General features: G+C 50.1%; 5 protein-coding genes across 5 annotated transcripts; 1 reads left to right on the top strand and 4 right to left on the bottom strand.

Moving 5' to 3' along the window:
• Positions 1 to 358: 358 nt before the first annotated feature.
• BGZ61DRAFT_458286 (general substrate transporter) lies at positions 359 to 2,667 on the bottom strand. Its single transcript, XM_046246738.1, has 5 exons — positions 2,081 to 2,667; positions 1,075 to 2,028; positions 806 to 1,024; positions 738 to 752; positions 359 to 682 (listed from the first exon to the last, which is right to left on the bottom strand). Exons 1-5 carry the CDS (start codon positions 2,230 to 2,232, stop codon positions 427 to 429), a joined length of 1,596 nt encoding a protein of 531 aa, XP_046100053.1. The 5' UTR covers positions 2,233 to 2,667; the 3' UTR covers positions 359 to 426.
• Positions 2,668 to 4,883: 2,216 nt separating this feature from the next.
• BGZ61DRAFT_497033 (HAD-like domain-containing protein) lies at positions 4,884 to 5,576 on the bottom strand (the record flags this gene model as incomplete). The annotated part of the gene is made up of 1 exon (XM_046251088.1): positions 4,884 to 5,576. One exon carries the CDS (start codon positions 5,574 to 5,576, stop codon positions 4,884 to 4,886), a length of 693 nt encoding a protein of 230 aa, XP_046100052.1.
• A 1,074-nt stretch (positions 5,577 to 6,650) lies between these two features.
• BGZ61DRAFT_482045 (P-loop containing nucleoside triphosphate hydrolase protein) lies at positions 6,651 to 10,278 on the top strand (the record flags this gene model as incomplete). The annotated part of the gene is made up of 5 exons (XM_046249359.1): positions 6,651 to 6,963; positions 7,032 to 7,515; positions 7,570 to 8,068; positions 8,150 to 8,500; positions 8,566 to 10,278. The coding sequence occupies 5 exons, from the start codon at positions 6,651 to 6,653 to the stop codon at positions 10,276 to 10,278; spliced, it is 3,360 nt and encodes a 1,119-aa protein (XP_046100051.1).
• A 380-nt stretch (positions 10,279 to 10,658) lies between these two features.
• On the bottom strand, positions 10,659 to 14,080 carry BGZ61DRAFT_458269 (uncharacterized protein; the record flags this gene model as incomplete). Its single annotated transcript, XM_046246737.1, has 3 exons — positions 10,659 to 13,507; positions 13,589 to 13,663; positions 13,720 to 14,080. 3 exons carry the CDS (start codon positions 14,078 to 14,080, stop codon positions 10,878 to 10,880), a joined length of 3,066 nt encoding a protein of 1,021 aa, XP_046100050.1. The 3' UTR covers positions 10,659 to 10,877.
• A 1,282-nt stretch (positions 14,081 to 15,362) lies between these two features.
• BGZ61DRAFT_508584 (uncharacterized protein) lies at positions 15,363 to 17,237 on the bottom strand (the record flags this gene model as incomplete). Its single annotated transcript, XM_046251960.1, has 3 exons — positions 15,363 to 15,843; positions 15,893 to 16,474; positions 17,185 to 17,237. 3 exons carry the CDS (start codon positions 17,235 to 17,237, stop codon positions 15,597 to 15,599), a joined length of 882 nt encoding a protein of 293 aa, XP_046100049.1. The 3' UTR covers positions 15,363 to 15,596.
• Positions 17,238 to 17,685: the final 448 nt, after the last annotated feature.

Below are 17,685 nucleotides of genomic sequence, written 5' to 3'. Positions count from 1 at the left end.
GGCATCAGGCGCCCGGTTTGTGTGCTTCTGGAAGCACTCAGCTGGGCTGTGCAGCAGCCCTGCATATGACCAACCTCTATTTCATCGCTGCATGGCCAGAAAAGATGTTGCAACAAGGCGGGGTAGAGTATTTTATCCGCAAGTCATTTGCCAATTACTTCCGTCGTTATCATGCCACATTGGCCTTGTCTGCTGTGGCTGCATCAACTGAGGCGAAGCACCACAGTCACACGTCGGTAAGAGCTCCGCCACAACGTTGATTTTAACCGTATGCTGTCCTGCATGCCACCGCTTTCGCCCACCTGCCTAATTGGGCAACGACTTAGCAAAAAGTTAAGCTGAACAGAGAGATGGTGGGTTGATTGAGCGATAATTCCATTTAAGGGTTATACTGCGATAATTTATTGCAATCTGAAAACAAGGCCTCTAACTACTGTGCTCTACCGCCTCACTTTCGGTGTTGTTGCCCGTGTGATCCGAGCTATCCTTCCCCCGGTTGCTGGCAACCCAGGAACTGCTCTTGATTGGGTTGACATGCTCAACGTACATCGTGTCAATCTCCTCAAGGGTACGGTCCTTTGACTCGATAAGGAAGAAGAAGACGATGAGAACAAGAGCCGCGCAGCATCCTGCAAAAACAAGACCGTACAGATAGTCAATGGCGTCAGTGATGAATCGAGTGCTAGGTGTGGTGTTAGTCTATCAACGCTTCGGCATTATTTCAATTAGATACTCACAAGAAAGAAATCATACTAGTTCAAGTTAGTAAGAGGTCGTTAAGTGCAAGAGATAATTGGGGACTTACAAGTTCCAGAACCAGTTGGCAGCAGTGGCGAGGGCCATGCATCGACCGCGGTATTGGGCAGGGTACAGTTCAGCAACAACTGCCCAGACGAGAGGACCCCACGTGGTAGCGAACGCAGCGATAAACAGGCAGGAGAAGGCGATAAGAACAGTCCCGGCCTTGGGGGTGTTCATCGGGTTCTCATGGTCGAGCGAGAAGTGTCCAACGAAGGCGTAGACGCTGACGGATTATAATTAGAAAAGATTGCAAATGGATTCGCAGGAACTCACAAGAAGCACATCATCATCCAGAGTCCACCAATCATCAAAGCCTTGCGACGGCCGCATTTTGCCACGACCCACAGCCCACCAAAGGTACAGGCGACGTTGACGGATCCGAGAATGATCTGAGTGACATAGCTGTTGCTGATACCAGTGGAAGAGAAGGCCGTAGTTCCGAAATAGAAGAAAAAGTTCGCGCCTGTCAACTGTTGACCAGCCTGAAGGGTCATGCCGAGAAGCGTGCGGTAAAGCATTCGGGGTCCAGTGAAGATCTCATACCACTTCGTATCGGTGCTAGTCTTCTCCTCTTCCTGCTTGGCGCGGATCTCATCAATCTGCTTCGACACGCTGTAGTCGTCAGGCGCAACACCGGCGAGTCTGGCGATGGTGTTTCGAGCTTCCTCAACGCGGCCCTTTCGGTACGCATATCGAGGAGATTCGGGAAGCAGGAGGATACCTCCGCCAAGAATCAGGGCCCAGAGGAAGGAAAGGCCGTTGGGAACTCTCCAAGATGCGCTGCTCTGGTTCGTCTCCGTTCCCCAGTTCACCATCTCGGCGGTCCAGATTCCTAGAGTGATGAAGAGCTGGTATGTTGATACTAGGATACCGCGAATGATGGCGGGGCTGCTCTCGGACTGGTACATTGGGACGACGACTGACAAAGCTCCGATGCCAAGTCCTGTCACCAGACGGCCGACAGCGAACTGAGCCCATTGCTTCTCAGATGAAATCTCAATGATTGTGCCAATCATGGTGAAGAGAGCCGAGGAGGAGATAGTGAGACGGCGACCGATGATATCGGACATTGAGCCAGAGATGAGGGACCCGATCAGACAACCGACACAGAGAAGGCCAACAATGGTACCCTGTCGGGCGGCACTGAATGTGAAGGATCCATCAGACTGCTCCTCGCCAAAGCGTTCGGCATAGTTGTCCATGAGAAAGAAGCCGGATATTTGACCACTGTGGATTGCATTAGACACGCCTTGGGCACTACGGGCCTGACTTCACCTACCTGACATATCCAAACATGAATCCACCAATGCTTGCAACCAGACCCAGGAAGCAAGCAACGGCAGTGATTTTTTGATGGGCAACTCCATTGGAAGGGCCGTTGCTCGAGGGCTCCACACGCCCACGTCCTTTGAGATGGCTCATTATCGCCATGGTCAAGATAGTAAAGATAAGGTTGATGTTGTTTGTTAATCACAAGTGAGTAAAGTGAGTCATCGACTGTTGATATTTTCACATTGTAGCAAGAGAGGGCGAAAGAGATCCTTTTACGCTGCGGTTTAATGGGCCTCATGACCCCCACCGCGTGGACGCACCATCCGATGCTTAGTGAGTCCACGGCGATGTGTCGGAGGAGGCATATATGGGTCCGTCATGGGATTTCCAAATATTTCAGGGACGAGAGCAAATTGCCCGAGAGATTCGGGCTGCCGGGGAAGCCGAAGGCGGAGCTTTGACGTCAGTGAGGGCTCTCGGTCGGGCCTATTCGAGCTCGTCGCCTCATCCGCAAAACTACGTCATCGCGGCGCAAACGCGCGGATTCTGTTGTCTGCTCGATAATGGCAGAATCCTTTTTCGAATTTCTCAATTCTCCAGGACCCTTCGGTCGCGGCTCTAGTATTTATGGCCATCCAGCTATCGAGTCTTGATTCCATGAGATAAAAGAATGGATGCGAAATCTTTGTGTGGTCGCCACCCGGGACCCGGTTGTCTCAGGCGGGTACGTGATAAGCGGCACTTGAAGATAGGGTCCAGTGGATCTCAGGCGGGCCGATGGACCCAAATTTCTTGTTTTAGGCCTGGACTAGCGGTTGAGAGATTGAGGCTCAAGATGAGGCTCAATAGCGCATTACGTCGCACTGATTTGTTTTGCGCGCTTAAGCGCCATGGACGTCGAGAACCAGGTGAATCCAAACAGCCCGGACATGAGCCCATACTGGAAAGTCCATCTCTTGACATTTTTCTTGTCCCTCCCGCGACTTGCATCTCTCCTTTTTGCGTTATCTCTATCATCTCATGTTAAGCGAGAAGTGTCGTTGAACGACAATTCACCGAGATTCGGCCCGATCATCATCTTCCGTTAAGTCCGCTACACGTTCCACTCTTGGCACCGTAATCCAGATAATTGTGGATTCCCAAGTGTTGTCATCATGCAACTGCAGGAACATGCATGCAAGGATTGCTTCGTGCTTTTAGATTCCGGGTCGAACGATTTAAGATTCGCGGTAGCTGCCGCTCCCTGCGGCGCATTTATCACGCGCGATGCATTGGAATTGACTGCTCGAACATCGCACACGCGAACTGCTGTAGTAGATTTCCCTCTGCAATATGTTTTGCACTCTGGCATTTTCTTCATTCTTGCTGTACCCTGAGATCACACCACGGTCTGCTCCTGGCGCCGATGGGAGCAACATCCAAACAAGCTTTGATCAAGGATGTCGCTCTAGACCCCTGCAGATACGCCGAGTGATGAACTCCATATTTACACCGGAGATGCCACCGGTGAGAGTGATTTGAGGCGGCCATGTGGAGAGGACATACGTAAAGAAAGTGTCACTGGCATTAATAAAAAGCACTGTGTAATGGGTACCACTTCATACGACATTTTCTGGAAGCGTACGGCTGAATAAATCGTAAGAGTTCCCCATTATTGCGGTTGAGCTTCACGTTCCGATGCAACAGTCTTATCAGTCGGCGGATATCCATACGATGCATGGGACGGTGGCAGGTATTGAAGCACATAAAAGATCATCCCACATATTGATATTAGGCTTGCAGCTGCGGAACTGTTTCCGAGTTCAACAGATGTGGCCTGGATGCCGCGGAAGACTGCAGGCTGTCTAGTGCAGTACCATTTTGGTCGAGTATAAGCATATCTCCGCATGTGCTTCCTACAGAGGGAAACTAGACCAAGTTAGTTACTGGCGCCATATTTCAGAGTCATAAAATTTATATCTGGACCCAAGTCGGCTCCCAGCAGAAGATGCATCCCAAGGACCGAGTCCAGTGACGACTTCCGTGACGCGCTTCACAAAACTCATCTGTCCCCTGACCATGCGCGGAATCTCATCGAATTAAGACGGAAATGGCTCAAAGGGGTCTGAACATGGTGACGGCATAATTTGTTTTATTTGCAAATGTGGAATACCCCTGCATGCGTACTGACCAATATTTTTCAGCAATTAAAACCTCTTTGGTCAAGGCCTGCGACAATGCTTTTACTGTTGCATTCAGGCCATCAAGACTAGCCAACAGGCTTAGCGATGAGTAATATGAGAAGCCATCCTATCTAGCATTGGCCTATAATGAGTGAGTGATGACTGCACCATATCTATTATGTCGAAGTCCATGATAGTGAGTGGGCCCTGCCTGTCACAACCTACGACGAGACACAGGCAGTCGCGTGGGAGCCCTGACCCAGTTATTGAAACAGTATTCCTACTTCTTTAAAAGATATTACTATTCTTTATGAATTTCTTTCATATTGTATAGTTGCTGATACACGTTTCAACAGTTGCTTCAGAGATTTGACATAGCTACGATCTTTCAATACTAACATACTCTTATACACATCCTATACAGCAGCCCATATAACGCCATGGGGGTTTCCGGCTATTCTCAACAGCATGGTGTAATTCTTTTTGCATCATTTGTTGCAGTGCACGAGAAAACGGAGTTGGAATACTAAGAGGTGGTGGTATGGAGGGTGGAAAATGGGTGACCCGTTCTAGGGTGGTTGACTATATCAGTCGCCCAGGCCATGCTAAGGCTAACAAAAATCTCTAGAATAAAGCATTTATGTCGTCTCATAGGAAGTCCCCCAACGCGGCATTCAGCGTGCTAGCCTCCTTCATGGGAACCGCTTCGCCCTTCTTAGGCAAGCCGACCTTATTGTGCCAGACAACCTTCATACCGACATCCGTCGCCCCCTGCACATCTCCCGAACTGCCTGCAACGAACAATACATCACTCGCGTCGAGCCCCATTTTCGTCAAGAGAGCCTCATACGCCTGCCTGGTCGGCTTGTAAAACCCGCTCTCCTCAGCCGTGATAACGGCATCGAAGGTAAAGTCGTGCCCGCTCCCTGCACTCGTGCACTCCTCCGCTCTGCGAACCGCAATGTGTCCGTGGTGTTTTGAGCAATTCGTCACGACGCCGAGCTTATAGCCTCGCTCCCTCAACGCCGGCAATACCGTTGCGACCTCGGGCCACGCCTGCAAGTTTCCCCAGTTGCGAAGCAGAGCTTCTGGGGCGGATTCCGGCAAGCCTACGTCGCGTGCAGCTTGTCTGACGCAATCCTCATATGGCGTGTATGCCCCGCCTGGTAAGCTGAAGGTGAGTTCAAGGTAGCGATGTCGCCAGGGCCGCCCTTCGGATGAGGTGCCCGATGGCGTTGACGCATCCCAGACGGTCCATGAGTCAAGAAGTCCCGTGAGAAGGTCGAATACGATGGCTTTAGGTCGCCAATTGGGGCCGGCGTTGGCTGTGGAGACAGACATTGAAAATAATTAGATAGTGAGGAACGGCCTGAGCGGGGTCGAAAGCGGCGGCAAGGTCGGATGCAGGTAACCTAAGTCGAGACGCCCTTCAATCTGAGCATCAAGTTCTGCGTCAACGGCGACATCATTTGGACATTCACGAAAGAAGTACTTCGCACGCGCCCTCCGGGTGACATCTATGTGCGGGGTCTCATGACTCAACTGAAGATCAAAAGCCGGGCCGGGGGAGGCCGATGATGGATCTTTTCGGCAACCTCTGGTGAATCGCCGAGCGTGAGCCCCATGGTGGACGGCAACATGGCCTACTTAGGCCGCACTACTAGTAACAAAAGCGCAGGTGAGAAAACTGAGCGAATGTTGGAACGGCACCACCATCCGATACACAAGAGATATTGTGCTGATATTTGTGAGATACGATAAAAGTTCGGTCGAACAGAAACGACATTCTAAAATACTAATCATAATTCTACGTGTCATATATTCCTTCCGAAACTCCCGTCCCATTAGCTCCGTCAGTCAGGCTGTTGCTGGTTGTGTCTGTTGTGGATTTATTTGCCATGTTAAGAACGCCTAAAACCTAACAGTATTGCTATTCGCATATAAATACAATCTTTTATACCTAAACATCAATAGTATAAGATGTATCTAGACTGTATACCCGCCTTAACGTATCTTATTCTAATAAATTATTAGTTTTTACACTAAAATAAATAATAAAAATAAAATAAAATAAAATAAATCTTTTAGATTTAATAAACTAATAGATATACTGTTAAGACTTCTTGATAAAATTAATCTATATAATTAAGTGTGCGAGTAGTATTTTAAGTGTGTGCGAAGAGCAATACTCAAACCCAATCAGCTGTTGTCAAGTCCTCGCTGGGTGGTTCGCCCCAAGTGAATCCCGTTTCTCATTGTCCAGGAGATAATTGACCAGCAGCCCCAGCAGGTCACATGCAGGCGATTATCAACAAGCCCTCGCGCATGCGTTTCTCAATTTCTTTCTTCCTTCATACAACGTCGCTGCCTGGTGATCGACCGATTCTCGTCTTTCACGACGATACTCGATTCGATATGTCTCAACCAACCCAGCCAAAGCCCGACCACCCCGAGACCCCAGCTGTCGACACCCCAGCTGCCGAAACCAAGGCTCCAGTCGTGCCCGCGTACAAGACGTACGCCAAAGATTGCGCGCTGCTGTTTCCAGATGCCCTTGGCGCCATAGTTACCAGTGGAGGGGCACTTGGAGTCCCTTCAAAGATCACCTCGCGCTTTGTGTCCTTCACGTCTGCAGACACCATGCCATGGATTGGCTTACAGCTCAACTTTCCTCTGGGCGATGAGCAAAGAGAGAATGAGGACTTTGGCTTCGGTGTCCGCCACAGTTGTGAGTTATCCTGCTATATGTTGCCTGCTAATGGGCGTGTGGCTAATGCACATTTCTTCTTGTAACAGACAACCGACCTCTCAGTCGGGTTCTGCCAAACGACCAGCACACGATCAACGTCAGGTTTCCTCGCGGGGAGAGCTTTTACGACGTGAACGAGGCGACTCCCGAGATGCTAGAGAGGTTCCCCAACGCCAAACGCCTCGACAAAGGTCTTGCCATCGTCTCCGTCCGCCTCGGGGAGAATTCTCGCGTCACTATCGACGGATTTGGCGTTGAATTCAACAACATCGCAGACACAGAGGTCGCATCATGGGTCAACGACAATGCCCCCATTCTGGACAAGGTCACACTCCTGGAAGTACTGCTCCAACGTGAATTCCACTTCATCGTGGCCAACACCAAGGCAGACGCCGCGAAGAACTTCGCCGAAGGACGCCTTCCTCCATTGTTTAGCTACCCATTTGGGACCAAGCATGACTGGAACGAGTCAAGGTACAAGGAGATCCTGGTCGCCACAAAGTCCGAAAGGCAATTCCAGGCCGCCTGGTAGTAAGTTTTTTCTGTTCTTGAATTTCCATCGATAGAGCTAATCGACCATAACAGCTACGAGGATGATAACGCGCATGTCGCCGTGGTAACTCAGGCCATCGTCCAGGACATGATGTGGATACACGAGGCAGCCCAGGAGATTAGCAGAGTTCCCTTTTCTGCTTACTTCATCCCTGTTGACCCTGTGGCCGCCGCTGATGCCAAGGAGTTCTACGTCGTGATGCCTCTCACCCAGGAGTTCATGGATCGGTACCAGAGTGCCTGGCGGCGCCTTACCAAGAGCGGCGACTTCGAGCTTATTCTCCATGACCACGATGATGAGGAAGAAGGGCCTGGAACCGAGAAGGATGAGGAGATCAAGTGGTTCGATATACCCTTCACGCCATTTCTTGAATTTGCCTATGCTAACTCACCCATTTGTAGGGAATGCTCCATCGTGGCCCACCCCAAAGGCATCGACGTCCTCAACAAGGACCATCCCACCGACAAGAGCGAGCTAGTTCTTTTCGCCCGTCGCCCGTCCAAGGCCAAGCAAAGCGCTCACAAGTTCAAGGTCAAGACCTTCCAGAACAGAGACGAAGCCAACCGTGCGTTCGAGGAAGGGAGTCACAAGTAGAACTGTGCTTCAATCAAGTTTGACGCCGGGCTGGACGACTGCAAGCGCAAGGTCAAAGCAATGGAAATGGCCCTCCCTGGCGCTGTGCCTTCCCACCCGATCGATGACCCTCTGGACATGATGGACCTCCAGCGCGCCCTGATGCGAGGCACAGGTTACTTCGATTGGATGATGCGCCCAAGTGCCGACCTTGCCTCCTTGGAGCCTAACTCGCTGCCCAAACCGCGCCCTCTCCCAGTCGTCAACTTCCTGGAGATTGCCGATGCCAAGTACGTCGACGCATTGGTTGAGGAGGCTTTGCCCCAAGACCGTACTAGGTTCCGCCAATACCTCAGCAAACGGCTTCTAGGTCTTGGCATCATTACAGCAGTAAGTCTAATATCCTCTGCCTTGAGTCCTATTATTCTAGGTATCATGGCTAATTTATGTTTCAGGGCCCAGGTTTTGGCAAGACGACTGCGCTCGCTGTGGCAACTCTGGCTATGCAAGGCTCACTTGGTCGAATCCTCTGCTCTGCCCCGTCCAATGTTGCTGTCGACAACTTCGCCGCGCGTATCGACAGCATCACCTCTACCGTGACCGCTCGGTACAACAAGGATATGCAAGAAGACGCCCCCGACCGCATGCGCCATAAACTTGTTGTACGCGCTTACAAGACCTTTGAAGAGATGGACGCCTTCCTGATCTTGCTCGAGAACCCATCGGCTGGCAATACAGCCCTCTTCAAACGGGGCTCTGCAGGGACAACAACGTGGCAGTTGAACCTGTCCATTGCGTTCTGGCTCTTGGTTGTGTTGCGGTCCTCAACTGTCAGGCCCCTTCACCTTGACGACCACAAGGTGCTTCACGAGATGCGCGAGAGGATCGATGAGCGCAATGACCTCGACAGGCTGCGCGCTGTTGCATCGGGAGAGATGGCCTGGGATGATTACAAGGGAGGCAGCCAGGTTCAACGCGACAAGCTCACGACCCTCATGAAGGAGATCCTTGCCGCCGCCGACATGCTCTGCACGACCCCTGAAATGACCGAGAATTGCCCTCCATACCACGCATGGAAGAAGACTGCCAAGGGTGTCGCTGTGGATGAGGCGGCTAACATGAATCGCGCCGACCTAGTCTGTGTCTGGGGCAACGTTTTGCTGCCGTGTTTCCTAGGTGGCGATCCCAAACAACTCCCGCCCACCGTGATGACCAGCGAAGAGAAGGACATGCTTGGCAATTTCCTTCACCAGCTCCCCAGAGATGGCAAGATCTCCGCTCTGGGATTCTTCCAGGCTTCTGGCGTGTCGGTGTATCGCTTGCGCACCCAGCTGCGAATGGCTAAGGGCTTGTTCGACGCGGTCGCTTCCCAAGTCTACCCCGACGTCCCATTCAAGTATGCGGAAAGTTGTGCGGTCCAACTCCCGCAATTCGAGACTGGTCGGGTTCTGGAGGCCTACATCCTGAAGAAGTACCCAGATGTCAAGCCAGCCCCAGCCAGCAAGCTCAGCCCTGTCTTTATCCACTGCGAAGGCTCTAAAGTCTTTGTGAACGAGGTTACTGGCTCCAAGAGCAGCCCCGACCAAGTTAAGATTGCGCTTCAACTGGCCCTGGATTTAGTGAATACCACCCAAATCAACTCCTCTAGCCTCGTCATGCTCTCTCCATACTCGGCCAACGTCCACACCATCAATAATATGTTGAAGGGTCCGGGGTATGCGGCGCTCAATGACATGCCGCCAGCCTCGACCGTTGATGGGTTCCAGGGCAAGGAGGCTGACATCGTCATTGTGGTCATGGGAACCGCTTCTCTGAAGCCTGGACCTGGTATCACCTCAGACGAGCAACGCCTCAATGTTATGCTCACCCGTCAGAGGTGCGGTCTAGTGATTGTCGGCGATCTCAACGTCACTGGGACGCTTGTCGAGGACAGCAACGGCGAGATCAAGGACAAAGGCAAGGGCAAGGGCAAGGGAAAAGCGAAGGGCAAAGGAAAGGTCAAGCCGTTTGACAGGTTCCTGACATTTGGGCCCAATGGGCAGATAAGCTGGACAAAGGCCACAATCTTGCAGAACTTGCACATTATTCTTTGGAAGGCTGGCCGGTTCGCGCATCTTTACAAGGGGAAGTCCGTCACTAGCGAGGTTGGTCCTTCAGGCTCATCTTAGTATAAGATAATTATTATATCTTTAGTCTAAAGTAACCCTTAGAGTAATAAGAGGACTTATATAAGGCTGTAGGCTTTCTTTATAACTCTATTAAAACTGCTAATACTGATTGGTTTTTATTGATAACAGCAAAAGGGGAACGAGCTGCTCATTGTCTTCGTACTCACCCTCGGCGGCGGCAATGCTCGAGGGAGTGAATGAGGTTCGGCGTTGACGCTTATGATACTATCGATCAGTGCCGGCAGAACTCTCGCTATTTTCACCACAGGCAATGGCATGCGAGGAAGGGTCCTCGTCCCCACAGCCGCTGTTACTCGGACCATATCTGGGAAATTGCCGTCGATGGTCGTGTATTCTTGGGACGTGACATGGACAACACCTGTTATTAACGCCGCCAAATCGACTTGGTTGAAAACAGCAGATTTGATCAGCACCTGGAAGGCAACAGCTTTTGCTGTTGAAGATTTCAACGAGAGAATCCGAGCAGGCGAAGAGTCCAACAGTTCCTGCCACTGCTCTCCGGAAACACCGGCAGACACAACACACACTTGTGCAAACTGTAGCGCTATAACACTTTGCCCCGCTCTTGTCCTGGGACTCTATAGACTATGAGAGTGTAACATATTATATGTTCCTTCTGAAACTTCAGCCCCATTACCTCCATCAGTCAGACCGTTGCTTGTATCTATTGCAGATTCATTTGCCATATTGAGAACGTCCAAAACCCAGTCCGCTGTTGTCAAGTCCTCGCTGGGTGGTACGCCCCAAGTGAATTCTGGGCCAGACTCGTCTGGTAAAGCAACCTCATCGGCGTGTGGATCTTTTTGCAGCAGGCCAGTGTTCGGTACTGGGAATTCGAGACCATGATATTGCGTCAGCCCCTGCGGAGTCTGTTCGAGACCTCGCTCGCAGCTATTTGACTCTGCTGGGTGGGTGGGAACGTCGTCTGTGATCAGCGATGGCGGAGTCTCGTCCAGTTGGCTTGCGTCGCTGGGGCTTCCCTGTAGCTTGTTGACGAGCATAGCCGTTGCATCCCTCACAACTGTTGTAAAGAGCGCCGCGAGGTCCCTTTCCTCATTGTGCCTGTCATAGGGTATTTCCCGGGACCGCACATGGTTGGCGACCATTTCTCGTCCATGCTCCTCAATGAAGTCGCTGAAACCCAATAGGGTCTCGATTTCTGGGTCTTGTACGTATGCTGATGAAGGGCGAGGAGTGTCGGGGAACACAATGTCCCACACAGTAAACCACTGGTGTTCCAAGGTCATCATCCTGTCCACACGCGAAGAAAACTTGTCTTTGTGGTCGTCAGTGATACCCTCTGGCTCTTGATATTCTTGTCTGGAGCACGACTGCGTCCTGATGTGATTCCGCTCATCTCCCTTTGTTTCGAACTCCTGACCACACAAGGGACAGAAATGTGGCTGAATATGTTTACGACACAAATGTTGCTTGACATCCTTGATCCTTTTCAACTTGAAGTCTCGAAGACAGAGCTTGTGTTTGAACTTGTCCTTCTTGTAGTAAGGGCAGGCGAGTAGCAGCGATTTGTCGTCCACGTCGCTCAATCTGGATTTCTTTCCGTACTTGGTGTTCCTGCTATCTTCTTCTCCTGAGCTCATCCCTGCACCTTGTTGTCTTGTCCTGTTCCTCTTCTGCGATTTAGAAAAAGACTTGCTCGAGCCGCTCAATTGTTTTGAGCCGTTGGAACCGGTTGAGCTTTGTTGTTCTGAGCTGCCTCGCTGCTTTCCATATTCTTCGAGTGCAATCTGGACGAGGCTTGGAACTTCTTGACGAAGGGGATGCTCATTGTCCAAAGTTTCGTCATCCGAAGAACAAGAACTGTACATGAAATCTGACGAACTGTCATCAGTGTACTCGTTCTCGGTGGCCTCTGTCCAACAAGCCTGGGTAAGGTGCGATTCTAGAGACGAGACAAGAGAGTCGTTGTCTTTGGATTCCACATGAGTTTGTGATTCTCGACTGCGGTGCTGTGTAGTTCCGAGACCGTCAACTTTCGTAATTGTGGACCCTGTGAGAATCTCGTGGCAGTTTGCGTCGAACCGTAGATTCCACAATCGCATAGAGCGCACGAAGCGCTTCGTGCTACGAAGCTGGTGTTTGCGGCCGAATAGAATCTCAACAAATTCCACACCCTCTTTCTTGCCTAGTTGCGTTGTACCTTTCCTCTTACTGCGCTTCGGCATGAGTCCTTCGCACCGCTTTAGCAGGGAGTTGAGTTTATCCAGCAATCGTTCCCCTCCCTCAATGAACTCATGGATGAGTTTTCTCTCGTCTCCTGAGATGCTTGATACGCAGGATTCCGAGAAATCCTTCTTGCTGATGAGTTGGATCAAAAGTTGCCAGAGATCGTGCGCCATTTCCGAAATGGGGTTTCCTAACCCGTGGCGGGAAACAGCCCAGTCGTAGATCCATTTGCCTAGAGAGTTGCCGCCAAACACGCCGCCGAGTAGTAAAATAGGTTCCTCATTAGGATCCCAGTGCTCGAGCGAGTATCCACTGGGGATTTGGTGTTTCTCCACGTCTTCTTTCGTAGCCTTTCTAGATGATGCTGACGTTGGTGGGGTCTGTATCGGCCGGGAGCGAGAGACGATCGGTTTACTCGCCTGATAATACACCTTTCTGTTACCCGATAAGGAGGAAGAGGAATCGGCAATAAATCTTGTCCGACTTTCCAGATTCTCCGTCTTCAGATTGACTTTTTTAACATGCGAAGCAGGGCGAGACTCTGGTTCTTCATTGATGGACTCCCATGCAGGCTGCCTGTGTGATGATTGTCTGGATAGAAAATTACCCGGGAGATTGCCCCGACTCGCTGAGATTGCTCCGCCTCGGGTGGAATGTAGTTCCGCTGATGGTTCCTGTGGAGCGTCCTCTGAGTGCTTTTTTCTCCGTCTCGATGCGATTCTCTGGCCTCGCGACTCCAAGTTCGGCCTTAGATTTGCGGTTGGACCTTTCGTCGCAATTTTGTTCACGGATATTGTTGTTTGGTCGGTGGTATTGACTTCTCGACTAGGACCGCATTGTGGGAGAGAATCACTAAGGGGCGGGGAAGCAGTCGACGGATTGGATCGCGACGGGAGGGAAGACGCAGATGACCGAATTTGTTGATGCCTTTCCCCATCAATGCCATTCTTTGCATCGGCATGTTGGAGTGATCTTTGGAAAGTTGCGAGGCATGGAGATTCCCTTGGGAACTCGACGTGATCTGATTGAGAAGTGTTACGCTCAGAGTTGTGCGACTTGATACAGAGTTTCCCCGCGGTATGGCTCTTGCTGGAAGACTCACGACTAGCGCCAACCGGGAGGCGACGGCCGTATCTTAGTCTGCTCTTGTCGTAGAGAACCGACTTCTTTTGAAGACCTTGCTTAATGTTAATGTGAGGATGCAAAATAGGGGACAGTGGGTTAGCCACTTACCCAGCCGAGAATCCGATAGTGAAGAGTCCCCTTGACTATCAAACCCTCCCCGCATCCCCTCCGTTGAACACCTGACCGAGAAGGCCGGGCCAGGCGAGCGGAGGCTCACGGGAGACGGAGACCTGCCAAAAGTGACCATGGCGGATGATAACACGTGGAAGTCTAGCTCAATTGAATCACGAAAAGAGACATTGGCGCCAACAGAACTCAAGGTAGTGCGATTGAGGGGAAAGCGAAAGAATGAGGTGAGGGATATGTTGGTGCATTGAGACTGATGTAAGGCGCCGCTGTGCCCTTCTTCCAGCGCATAGTGGCGCAGCTGAGTAGGCTCATGTATTGGACATTCGGCTGCATGCTGCATGGGTAAGCCCTTAGCTGCAACTCCATCATCTCTTCTGGTTGGTGATATGCGGAGAATGGGTCTCGCTCATCCGGTAAGCCGCTTTCATTGGCCCCAATCTTTCAAGCATGCCTATCTGTATGTGCAATGACACTTAGGGCGCTGGTGTGCTCTATGATATTTTTACACGAAGATTGAACATGCCATTCAGATTTGGCTATATGTTATATGATAAAGGTTCGTAGTCGGACACATGATACTTGAAAAGACACGCCTGAAAAATTAAGATAGACATTTGATTACCATAATTAATCAACTCATATTCTTCCTCCTTATCAATTCCAAATTTCAGTCTGCAGCAATGACTAACGAAGCGGCAAATTCATCCATCAGTCAAACCAATTGTTCTCAAGGGTAAGTCCCAGACTCCCCCTCCCATGCAAATCCGTTCGTGTCTGATATTCTACCAAAGAAAACACCCATCAAGCCATCCAAAAACTAGACAGGAATGCCATGGAATTAAATCACGTCAGGTTTCGGAATATGAGAACGACAACGTGCTGGCGAAGTGCATGTTTGGTAATACTAGTGAAGCCGAGAGTGTGAGGAGTCATGAGGTCTGTGCTCAGGATGCTATTGCCGCCTTCTCAAGAGCATTCACGTCTGCACCCAGAAACAGATAAGGTGAGGGGTGCAATTGGGCAGATGTTCTTATTTCTCAGCTTTAAGCTGAAGATGTATTAGTCTGGAAAGTCCGGTGTGTCTAACACATCTTCAATAGGACACCTTGGCAGTGTAGGTTTCAATCTGACCTTTGTCTTAGACATTGACTAGGATAGGTGGGGATAAGCCTCCAATGGGGGAAAATGTACCCAAGACATGTGCTTCTAACTGAAATCTCAGTGGTGAATCGAGGCCAGGTATGGATGAAGAGATTCACCTCACCATGCTATCATGCGTACATCACTCAATGAATGCGAAGACAGGATTACGTACTCTATTCAGTCTCCAGATGACTCTTAAGCGAATGTTATTACTTCCTTACTGTATGGTGGTTGGAATATTATAGGGGGTCGTTTGAAAACAGCAACCTCCTTATGCTGGCCGAAATCGAGGTTTTTCTACACCAACATTAGCCAGGATGTCGGAGACGAAGTCAATGGATGCAAATATTTTCTTGCCATGGATCGCATCATGAAGATCAACAGCACTCTTATCAACTTATGAGCAGATTTGAAGCCTGGGGAAATGCATGCATACCGTATCAACTCGATAAATTGGCCCTGTTTTATGGACTAAAGCTAAGCTTTATAAGGCTTAGATTTTCTAAATCATTTATTATCATTAGGTATAAAGAATCTTGAAGGCAATAAGTGGGGGAAGGATTCAGGGCCAATTTACTGAGTCGATACGGTACTCCGCATATTGGTCCAGCCGGGCCGAGGTGAAGGCATTTATTCCCATCTGCCAATAACAATACTTTACGCCATTGTGCTTGACACAAGAGGGTGACCCATATGAAAACCACCCCATTCCCTTAATTTTCACTGAATAAATGCGCTCGTGCGTCTCTGAATCGTTCCTGCACCCAAGCTGGGAGACCACGAAATACAGACCCAAGGCTGTAATACCCTGGTAAGAAGACCTGGCCGCTTTTACCTCTAAGCACCTGTAGTGTAATTGCATCGGCAACATCATTTGGTTGCAGGAGTGTGTCTGCGAATGCCTTTTTCTTCAATGCTGAGTCGAACATGGCGGTGCGAATCCACATCGGGTGAACAACACTATGAAGAATGATTAGCATGTACGATACAAGAGATACTAGATTGTTACCTGGTTTTGATGTTGCTAGCATGATAATTATGCTTCAGCTCCTGCGCGAGCCCTTCATGAAACGCCAAGGCAGCAGCCTTTGAACAACAATAGTCGACGTTGTATGCGACAGTCACAAAACTGGCCATGCTCGCAATGGTGATGATGTGTCCATGATTCTGGCTGATCATCCATGGCAAGAACTCCCTAACAAGGAAAAAATGGGCAACAATATTGACATCAAAAGTGCGGCGGATTTCTAGGTCCGTCTCTTCCAGGATCGGTTTCATTGATGCGACGCCAGCATTGTTGATCAATACCGTGGGCTCCCCAACATCACGGCGTATGGATTCGGCGACTCGACGAATTTCGTCGGGAGATGTGACATCAAGCTGATAGAAGGAAACATTGTCTGGAACGGGAATTTTCGGGGGATAGAGGTCGACAGATACAACCTTGATGCCCTTTCCAGCAAGCTTCCCAACAACAAGCTCACCGATACCATTGCTTCCTCCCGTGACGAGGACAATCTCCTTTGACCAGTCCCATTGAGAAGAGTCTGAGGAACCTCTTTGCTTCCGCCGAACGATTGCGTAGATTAGGCTGAGAGCGGCAACAGTGCCAACAGTATTCCCGAGATTGATTGATACCGGTAGTTGCCTCAGAGCATCCATGTTAGCGATTCACCTGAATGTCGGAAAAGGTAGACTATGAGGTCTGTATCCGCGGCGGCAGGTAATCAAAAGGACTCGTAGAACAGGGACTTGAACTCGGCCTCAGAGAAAGAATGTCATATTTCTATGGAAAAGGGCGAAAGCACATGCCTCAATCGTACCATTATGCCTCGGCCCATAGTGCATCCGCGTCCACGAGACCATCCTCTGTGCTTGGCGTATCGCTTGTGGGCTCATAATCTTCCGATTAAACCTGAAAAATGTCACCATCTACTGTAGAAGCGATCTAGCTCTTGTATTATTGGGAGAGAGAGTATGATCGGGAGATTTGCCTTGCGTGGATATCGCTAACTGTCCCCGGGGCTGGTTTGCGAAGCAGATGCGGGGTGTTTCACCGGTGATTCGTAAAGGGCGGCCGTGCCAACCCAGGTGTCTAGTTTGGGACCTTGTTTGCAAGCTGCGTTGGCATATAGAATGACCTGCCTTTAAAAATTGGATTAGTATCGAAAGGTTGCCTTTTGAGCTTCCGGTGCCTGGTGTTGAAGCTCGATGGTGGGCTGATGTTTTTATCAGAAACAGCTGCGCAGTGGCAGCCCGGTTCGAGGTATCCACTGGGAATGGGTTTGGGCACACTAATACTTAAAGGCCCTGTAACCCCATCTAAGGCTCTGGAAGCACTGTCCGAGTCCCATAAGTCGATATATGATTCGGTTACACGTCAGGTGCTGATGAGTAATGCTTCTTCAATTATCGTTACGTCACCTCTTTTCACTGCTGATGTTGTTATCCATGACTATCCTCCCTGCCGTCGCTGATCACGAGACGCCATCTCTCCATCATGGGCATATTCACTTGAAGAAAGAAGTCAGCCCATAAAAATTGCTCAACAAGTTGCAATCAACTATATCTTTAATTTTACGACTCATAAAAGACCGACCAGCGATCTCGAGATGGACCACAGGGCCATGAAGACTTGTTATTATCTCCCATCGGCCCAATTGCAAGACCAGCCGAAGCAGAGTGGCGTCTTGAGGAGGGGACTTTAAGGTGGTCCATCGTGGAACAAAATTCTAATTGATGTCTAAAGAAACCGAAGCAGGGAGACAGGCGAGATGGCTCGGGACTCCAACGGCTATACGA

Source organism: Ilyonectria robusta (genome assembly GCF_021365365.1).
Source record: "Ilyonectria robusta strain PMI_751 chromosome Unknown BGZ61scaffold_20, whole genome shotgun sequence".
NCBI classification, from domain to species: Eukaryota; Fungi; Ascomycota; class Sordariomycetes; order Hypocreales; family Nectriaceae; genus Ilyonectria; species Ilyonectria robusta.
This window is presented reverse-complemented; position numbering and strand designations above follow the sequence as displayed.